A 9,341-nucleotide genomic window follows, 5' to 3' on the forward strand; every position below is an offset into this window, starting at 1 on the left:
GGGGGAGCATTTGCTGCGGTGGTCACGGAACCAGCCGGAGCCGAACTGGTCTTTTATTTTTGGGATGAACTACTTGAAACAAATGTCGTTCGTCACTGGACCCGGCCTGTAATATGATAAAGAGAACAAAAAAAAGAAAAGTGATCTCATTGAAGATCATGCAAATGATTAATAAAATATATTCAGAGCGTACATACGTCCGAACACGCGCATGCATACCAGACGTGACCCTTTTGACAATGCTTGCAAAGGTTAAGAGATGGGCTACAGCGTGAATTGCGGCGGGTGGGTCGCCATAAAATCCCCACTTTGGAGGCAGCTCGCCCGCCCACACATGATTCAAGTCCATCAAACAAAGCCCGTCTTCACCTCCCAGCTCGCATCATCGTGGTAGAAAGCCTCGCTATCGAAATCATTGGCACCGCCATGGCTCGCCGCATACGCGACATCGTCCCAAAGGCGGATGTACCGGGTCGGATGCGCCCACGAGCGGATCGAGTGGTGGCTGCTGCGGCGTCCCAGTCCTTCCTGCGGGCAAAACGTGGCACCCTCGCGGAACTCCTTGGAGCCGTCGTCGCGCGCGAGGAGCAGCCGCGAGTCCGAGTGCAGCACGTAGCTGCCCGGCGCGTCGACCGACTCGAATGACAAGCAGCCGTCGTTGCCGAGGCCCGTCCGCACGGTCCAGCTGGCCTTCTGCTTGTGCTCGTCGCTGCTGGCTGCGGAGACGTCGCGGGCCACGATGGTGGTGCCGTCGTGGGACAGGTAGGCTTCCGACTCGGCCGCCCGCAGCGAGATGGACGAGCCGACCTCGACCTTTGCGCCGCTGGTCAGCGACGTCGTCGAGTACTTGGCGGCTACGATGTCGGCCTGCACCGCGTTCTCGGTGGCGTCGGATGGGTACCCCGTCGTCATGACGCCCTCGTAAAAGGTGCCCTGCGCCCGGATGCTGTTGTCGCCACCGATGCCGAGGATAATGGCACCTTCCTTGCTCATAGGGTTGTAGCCGGTCGCATTGGGCCGCTGTCCGCTGTAGAAAGTGCCCAGCGAACCCGACGTCGCGTCGCCGCCGCGGATCGCCCACTCGTTGGGCTGTCCTTTTACGATGGCCGTCAAAAAGCGGTGCGAGATGGTGGGATCGTTGGGGTTGTTCTTTGGGCTGACGCCTGAGAAAAGCCCATTCTCAAGGTCCGCCATGATCCATGGTCCGTTGCCCGCCCCCGTTCCCCAACCTTTGCTGTTTCCAAAGTATATGGCCTCCATGTGGCCGTTGCCTGTATCCGTGCTGCTCGTCTCTGCGTTACCATAGTCGAAACAGCAGTCGTCGTTGTAGTGCGTCCCGTCAAACACTGCGTACATGCCCTGGGCCTCGTCTCCCTTGGCGGTACCCACGGCTTTGTTGTTGCGATATCCCATGCCGGGCGAGATGAATACCCCATACGCCTTTTGGCCATTCAGCGTGACCGGCGCACCCGTCGCGCTGGCCAAGTTGTCATACCCACCGGCCGCCGGGCCCTGAAAGCCACCGGGCGGCGCCTGTGTCAGGTGGTTCTTCTTGCCCGACTGGTCGTAGATGATGCTGATGAGACACGTTGTTCCGGCGCAAAACTGGTCCTGGACCGCGGCTTCGGCTACACCCCCGGCCTTGAGCGGAGCAATGTCGGTCGTTTTGTTGTCCGAGTTGCGCTTGACCTGGTACAAGGGACCTGTGTAGGCGCTGTAGAGAGCTCGCGTCGTGCTATGGGCCGCGATGCACGGCGTTCCGCCGGACTTGTAGATGTCGCATGGCCCCGCCGACACAAGCGTGCTCGTGGCGATGAGGCCTACCAGAGCGGAACGAGAAAGAGACATGATGGGCATTAAAAGGTTGTGAACGATCACGCTAATGTAGGCTCATGGCTGCCAAGAGTAGCCAAGCCAGAGCCAAGAAGGTCTTGGCGATGTAAGGCTTTTAAATATTCATCTTCGTAGTCTCGGTATCATCTACGACAAACGCTGCGCCTCGGCAACTCCCTATAGGCGACGTGCCTCTGCGACATCTTATTGGTGGGTAATTTATGTGAAGTGGGCTGTAGTCAATGGCAACTGACTAAACAACTTCATGGCAATGTTGCAATGTTGGATCGTTAGCATTACGCGTTCAACCGTTCCCCCTCACCTTTGCCCATCATGGTACGATGTTGTTCACATCGTCATGAACCTGATTTTGGTTGTTATAGGTGGAATAGCCATGCACAGGCGGCCATCACAAGGTTGTCGTTGCGGTGGACCTCCGCGACTCCGCGCCTGAAAGAGGAAGCTGGATTGATGACCTTGTCCCATTAGCTGTAACCTCCGCATATGTTTATTCTTATCCATGGTTAGCGAAAGATCATTCCGGGGGCGGCAAGTGGGCGCATGATTTGGAGAAGAAGAAAAAGAAAAGAAAAAAACAAGCTTCTTGTGACGGCAACAAGGCATGGCAGAGTAGCATCGCATCATGTCGGCAATGGCACATTTCTCCGGCCTCCTCTCTAGACTTCTTGTCGCTAGACGCACAACATGGCTGGCATCATTGCGCATTGAGCCCAGGTTGACATCAGAGATCGAGTCAATCACAAAATAGGTGCCGTGTCTTGGGTTCAATTCAAGGAAGTCATATCATACCTTTTCTTTATTCCTACACAGCATGCCTGGAACTCTCAAAGCTTCGCCGAAAAGAGGCATGATGTGAAAAACTAGTAGCAGCAAAACATGCTGTTTTACGCGGTATGCTTGATGGGTCAACAATCAACATAGTGTGGTACGGACAAGCGGGAGTTTGACAGTCTGATTTAAAAAAAAAACAACAAACGCAGCATTGAGATGGTCGAGAAGCGGTGTTGACGTAATGTGATTCCTGTCCAGTGCTCTGAATGTCAGAGCAAAGTAGTTTTGTTTTTGACCAGATCGTGTGGCTCTTGCCGGTCCGAGTATATTGCGCTGGAAAAAACCCACTGTCTCAAGCTTGCCGAAGGAGTGTTTGGTGTGCACAAGTTGCCATCAACTGTGGACCGTAATATGGAGGTGAGATGCCTTTTCGGTTGCAAAGATTCTTTTCTCTTCCTTTTCTACATACTCCTGTCGCGAACAGTTTGATTCCGCAGATAAGGTATATGCATTACACCTTTATATAAAACCTACTGCACAGCCTCTCAGTAATATATGCGGGTGTGCTACTCTTACGCGATCAGATTTAGAATACCTTGTACCTGAATTTCTCAAGTTGAATGCTCATAAGGCAAACTGTTCTTAGGAACAGCAAAGCATGCCAACCGGAAAGATACCTGCAATAGGCACCTCTAGCAGTCGTTTACTCGAGCCAATCACTGCAACCGCCCAGCGCTTCCTGCCACTCCTGTCCTTCGCCTCTCACAAACTTCCTACTATCAACAACATCCTCGGCACCAAAATTCCCATACAAATGCGGGCACCCAGGCGTATCCCAGTTTATGTCCTTTTCGAACCTGGTGAGGTTGAGCTTGAGGATCCAGAGCTCGCTAAAGTCTTTGAACCAGATTCCCGCGGTTATAGGGATCTGCAACCGGTTATCAGATGATTAGCCAAAGGTGCAAATCGCTTGATGCACAATGAACAATTTCTGGCTTGTCTTTTCTTATATGAATTATGGGTTTCTAAAGGGAATGGACCTAGTTTACCTGCGAGGCGGTGCTCAGGTGGACAAAGCCATCCTTCTTGTCTAGATCCGATAGTGGGTACGGACTCGGCAACGGCGCCGGGGGAGCCGTCGGTAGGATTTTGTACACGTGCATGGGAAGCGGGGGAGGGGCAGCGCCGACAGGCGCCATTTTGCGTCTCGGGAGGCGGGGGGCACTTGGGATAAAGAAAAAAACAGACTGATATCGTCAAGATACGATAGTCGTATCGGTATTCGTAAAATCCTTGCCCTGATCTTTAGAAGTGTTATTATTATAACGATGGTGAATCGGATTTGGCGACTGTGGATTATTGTTTTTTCCAATAGTGGTACCAGCCTGCGGGTGTAAGCGATTACCAAAGCTACACCTACAACAACACTGACAGTCAGGCGAAGCTATTCACAACTAAACAGCAACTAACTACCAAAAGCTGCAGGATCTGGCCGCAAAAACGCAGGGACTTGGTAAGTGTTCGATCAAAGGTCTGGACCGGAAGGAATGCAACTGTCGACGGGGATGTAAAGCTGGGATCCTTGTCCCGCCGGCATTTTGTCCCGGATGCCGTGACCGATGTCGGCACTTGTCAGTGTTTTACGTGGTAATCTGATAGTCTACTGGCAGATAGCAAGCAAAAGCGATTATCACCTGTAAACACTTGCCGAAACTCTGATTGCCAATTTCATGTTTTGGTATTACGGATTCTGAGATGGCCAAGCAAAACCCCGCGATATCGCCGAACAAACAACCGTGTGACATCACTGGCAGTTACTGCACCCCACTTTTGACGCTCTGCTTTGGGATAGTTTACCTGCCCGCGGCCCTGCAGAGAGCTCCGGGCTCTGGGTCATAGCTGAGGTTTACTGAGGGGTGATTTGAGGCGGACGGCGGGGTTGTTGAGTTTGAAACCGGTTCGTCTATTCGTATAATTGTATTGTAACTGTCCTCAAATAACAAAAACCTCGAGGCTTTTTCCCTTCGGTAACTCTCTCTTTTACTCTTGACAGGAGCAAGTTGTATTCCATTGATTGTGTTCAAACAGATCATTCTAGCAGAGGGACTCACAAGAAAGCGTACACTCCGGGATATCCGACCATGTCTACAGTCGGAAAGGTAAGCAAACATGCGCATGTTGAGACACAAAAGGCACTCACTCATAGTGGCAAAACATCAATTGGTTCTGCACGAGCTGAGAACCAAAGGCAGCGCTGACACTAGTAACAGACCATCACCTGCAAGGCCGCTGTCGCCTGGGAGGCGGGCAAGGAGCTGAGCATTGAGGACATCGAGGTTGCACCCCCAAAGGCGCACGAGGTCCGTATCGAAATCTACCACACCGGTGTGTGCCACACAGATGCGTACACGCTGTCCGGCAAGGACCCGGAGGGTGCCTTCCCCATCGTCCTGGGGCACGAGGGAGCTGGTATCGTCGAGTCGGTTGGTGAGGGCGTGACCAACGTCAAGGTTGGCGACCATGTCGTTGCTCTTTAGTAAGTTTGAGCTTGCAGAATTCGCACATGATGGGAGAATGCACACACACGAATACTGACACCCAAGACCAACAGCACTCCCGAGTGCAAAGAATGCAAATTCTGCAAGTCAGGCAAGACCAACCTCTGCGGCAAGATCCGCGCTACCCAGGGTAAGGGTCTCATGCCCGACGGCACCTCAAGGTTCAAGTGCAAGGGCAAGGACCTGCTTCACTTCATGGGCACATCAACGTTCTCCCAGTTCACCGTCGTAGCCGACATCTCGGTCGTCGCCGTGCAGCCAGAGGCCCCTATGGACCGCACCTGTCTGCTGGGCTGCGGCATCACGACCGGTTATGGCGCCGCCCGTGTGACGGCCAACGTCGAGGAAGGATCCAGCATTGCCGTCTTCGGTGCAGGTTGCGTGGGCCTGTCGGTCGTGCAGGGTGCCGTGATCAACAAGGCCGGCAAGATCATCGTCGTCGACGTGAACCCCGCAAAGGAGGAGTGGGCTCGCAAGTTCGGCGCCACAGACTTTGTCAACCCAACCAAGCTGCCCGAGGGCAAGACTGTGGTGGATGCCCTTGTCGAGATGACGGACGGCGGCTGCGATTACACCTTCGACTGCACAGGCAACGTGCAGGTGATGAGGGCCGCACTCGAGGCTTGCCACAAGGGATGGGGCACCAGCGTCATCATCGGCGTGGCGGCCGCTGGTCAGGAGATCAGCACAAGGCCGTTCCAGCTCGTTACTGGTCGCGTCTGGAAGGGTTGCGCGTTCGGTGGCATCAAGGGCCGCTCGCAACTGCCGGGTCTGGTCGACGACTACCTCCAGGGCAGGCTCAAGGTCGATGAGTTCATCACCCATCGCAAGAAGCTGGGTGAGATCAACAATGCATTTGAGACTATGAAACAGGGAGACTGCATCCGCGCGGTTGTCGACATGAGAGCCGTCTAAGATATCAAGATCGACTGCAACATAATATAATATGGAGCCTTGATAAGTAATCGGTTATTTCCCGCTTGCATGTGTCGTGAACACCAACTTGTGTTTAGATTTTGTAGTTTGTGCGATGAAGGGGGGGTATCGGAAACGATAAGTAAGGGCTCACATGCAAGATAAGGACAAAAAAAAAAAAAGAAACAACCTGGAAAAGCCAGACTCTGTCAGGACTGCATGTATACCTTATGTATATCTATTTAAATATGACATTGCAACCATCGTGGCCATAAAGGTGCCCAAAGTGATGACTGCAGGAGGCAGTTGAGGAGGATTCCGCGTCAATCGCAGATGCTTGCATGGCAGGGATGTCGTTTGTTGATTTTTGACGATACTGTACTGTACAATGGAGACGGTACGGTGCGTTGTACTGTACAAGTATCAGGGGTTCCACACTCGGCAAAGACGGATTTGGATTTCCGTACAAACCGCTTGGTATCAGATAATAACCCTTCGGGAGCACATCTCCTGAGTCAGTGATGGGTAAATGACCAAGACATGCTGAATCCTTGGGCGACTGACAAAGAGCAGAGTCGCGTGGCATGTTTGGGATGCCAGTCTAAACTAGCTTACGGGATTAAAGGACTTGGCCAAAAAAAAAAAAAAAAAAAAAACAGACTAAAACTAGCGAGAATACAGTTACTACCTAACCTAGAACTATAAGTGGCAAGACACCGGGGTAGGTACAGATACCCTGACAAAAGCCTGGGGAATTCTTCCCATGGCGGTGTGCAATCGACACGCCGCCACCACTACCACCACAACCAACACCCCAGGTGGGCATTCCTTTGAGCGGATACTGCGGCTGCCGCGTGCGAATGGGTTAGGCGGAGGGCGGAGGGCGGAGAGGCGCAGAAAAAATAAAATAAAAAAATAGGCATAACTAAAAATCAATGCAGGATTTGGAGCCGGTTGTGCCGGATGCACCAAATTCATCGGTCCGGATGTGTTTGGCCGGGCGAAGTGAAATTGCCCCCCAGGCATGATTCCTTTTTTTTTTTTTTGTTAATCTTGTTGTCGGTCGTTTGGTCTCCAATTTGTGTGGCACCACAAACCACGCAAGCACGATACGATACCGTGGATCTTTCGGCTGGACGCATCCGTTGACAACAAACCATCGTTACTAGGTTCGTGCCTTGGACAATGAGGAGTCTTGGCCAAGAACAGGTCAAAAAAGAACACAGTTTGGGGTTCAGACACCTTGAGAGCAGGTTTCTCGTATGCTCAGGGGCATAATGCTTACTTTCTTTTTTTGGCCAGATGCAGTGGACAGCTAAGAATACTCTGTTACAAGGTATATATAATTCAAGAAGCAAGAACGTTGCCGTACTACTTGCGCCGGACATGCCCTTCATGTCGCCAGGGTTTGCCAGTCCACGATAGGGGTAGTTTGTTTTGAGATATGGGGGTGAACAGGGAAGAGCGTTCGTCGCTCAGCCACCTTCCAGAAGAAACAACCGCCATTTGGATCCAAGGGTCCCTTAGCCACAAGGTGATGGATGCCATTCGACCATGCAACTGGCCATATTACTGGTCATTCTACTGTTTTCGTAAAACCACACCTACCGAGTATTAGAATAAACAACGGCCAATATTAATACGTATGGTGGACATCATACTTGTCCAATTATGACTGACAATCGTCTCCGCGGGACAAAAATAAAAAAAAAAAAAAAAAAATCGACGCACGGACAAGAAACATCATGGTGCAAGGGTAAATTACTCGCATGTCCGGATGTGTTGGACTTTGTTCGTAATTACTCATCCATTTTATGCCGATCGCTCTGTATTTGGAGAGGTGGGATATGAGGAAATGATGCCCGTCTTGCCGGACAGATCTTTACGATGAAGGCCATACGTACATATAGCACATACATCCTTGAGACGCTAGTGTATTATTATTGCAGGTGTTTTTAGGGAGCAGGGAAGAGATAGGGCGAAATAGGAAACTCGTGAAGATTTCCATGCATGCCGTGTGGCCCCCCGGTTCGACCCAGAATGGCGGCCGTCAAAAAGATTTTAGCGTGGGCCAGCTGGCCTAGTAATGCAGCGCTGTGTTTGCGAGGTGGTAGTCAGACCTCAATGCATCTACTAAAACTGATGGGCAACCAGTCAATCTTATTTCAGAGCCCGCCGAGAAGGCGATCAGGTAGTGCATACCTTGTCCAACCATTCATTCCCTGAAGCTTGATCGAGTGCAAATCAGATACAAAAGAAAATCGGGGACGAAGGGGGCCCAGACCTTTGGCCAAGTGTTTCCTTTTGTTGAAATTCCCTAATTCGGAACGTACGATGTTTGTGCCACCACTTGCTTGCCACCCTATCTCTCGCTGCTGTCGTGTCTACTTCTGTTTTGGGGACTTTGCATGGGCTGGCAGCAGCCTCTATCTACTGTACTGCAGAGATTCTAATCTCTACCTGAATGTTGGCCAATTTTCGGCTCAATGGCTGGGATCGAAGGCAAAACAGAATCGATGTTTTACCTCTATGACGCGGGAGGCTAACACGGAATGAGCACCCAGCCAGGCTTAATAATACGACCTTTTTTTTTTTTTGTCCTTTCTTTCTTTCTTTGTCTGTTTTACTCCTAACTAATTACTTCTCACTCTCCATACTATCCACTTCATACGTGGCGGTTTCTGCACCGCAAAGCTCCGGACGATGCAAAGCCACCCGATGGCTGCATCGGGCTACTTTCTGGACTGAGTGCGCTTTTGTACAGAGTAGGTAAACCACCAGCCAACCCAAAAGGAAGCCGTTGGGATTGGCGGTTTCTTGTGCAATCCTTCTGCTACCTTGCTGGGCAATCCATGCAATTCATGTGGCTGGTGTGTTCAGTGTTGCAAAAACAGCCCAACTCGAGATATTAGGCCATCTGATCCAAATCCGTGCGTGCTTGCGAGCTGATCTTTCATCATTGCTGTGCCTTGAAGTTGATTGTTTGGTTTGCTCTTTCTGCCTGCTCCGGCAATCATTGCTGAGCATTTAACTTTGCTACTGTAGAACATGCTCGATCGATCTGCGTTCCCGTCTCTAAAGCTACTGATGGGAAAGGATTAGAGAGACACAAGTAAGATAGAGAGACAAACCCATGATTCCGCTCATCCCGCATCAATAGTTTCGCACGCCGAACGAAACCTGAGGGCTTGGCTTGAACAAAGAAGTAATCAGTACGCTGGGCTCTAGTTCCAATTTCCACAA

At 51.3% G+C, this 9,341-nt stretch overlaps 3 protein-coding genes across 3 annotated transcripts; 1 reads left to right on the forward strand and 2 right to left on the reverse strand.

The window, feature by feature from the left end:
• Positions 1-348: 348 nt before the first annotated feature.
• PpBr36_02836 (uncharacterized protein) lies at positions 349-1,848 on the reverse strand (the record flags this gene model as incomplete). Its single annotated transcript, XM_029890013.1, has 1 exon — positions 349-1,848. One exon carries the CDS (start codon positions 1,846-1,848, stop codon positions 349-351), a length of 1,500 nt encoding a protein of 499 aa, XP_029754368.1.
• Positions 1,849-3,328: 1,480 nt separating this feature from the next.
• On the reverse strand, positions 3,329-3,824 carry PpBr36_02837 (uncharacterized protein; the record flags this gene model as incomplete). Its single annotated transcript, XM_029890014.1, has 2 exons — positions 3,329-3,553; positions 3,675-3,824. 2 exons carry the CDS (start codon positions 3,822-3,824, stop codon positions 3,329-3,331), a joined length of 375 nt encoding a protein of 124 aa, XP_029753891.1.
• A 942-nt stretch (positions 3,825-4,766) lies between these two features.
• PpBr36_02838 (uncharacterized protein) lies at positions 4,767-6,098 on the forward strand (the record flags this gene model as incomplete). The annotated part of the gene is made up of 3 exons (XM_029890015.1): positions 4,767-4,784; positions 4,896-5,161; positions 5,237-6,098. 3 exons carry the CDS (start codon positions 4,767-4,769, stop codon positions 6,096-6,098), a joined length of 1,146 nt encoding a protein of 381 aa, XP_029753884.1.
• Between the last annotated feature and the right edge of the window lie 3,243 nt (positions 6,099-9,341).

Source organism: Pyricularia pennisetigena, chromosome 3 (genome assembly GCF_004337985.1).
Source record: "Pyricularia pennisetigena strain Br36 chromosome 3, whole genome shotgun sequence".
NCBI lineage: Eukaryota > Fungi > Ascomycota > Sordariomycetes > Magnaporthales > Pyriculariaceae > Pyricularia > Pyricularia pennisetigena.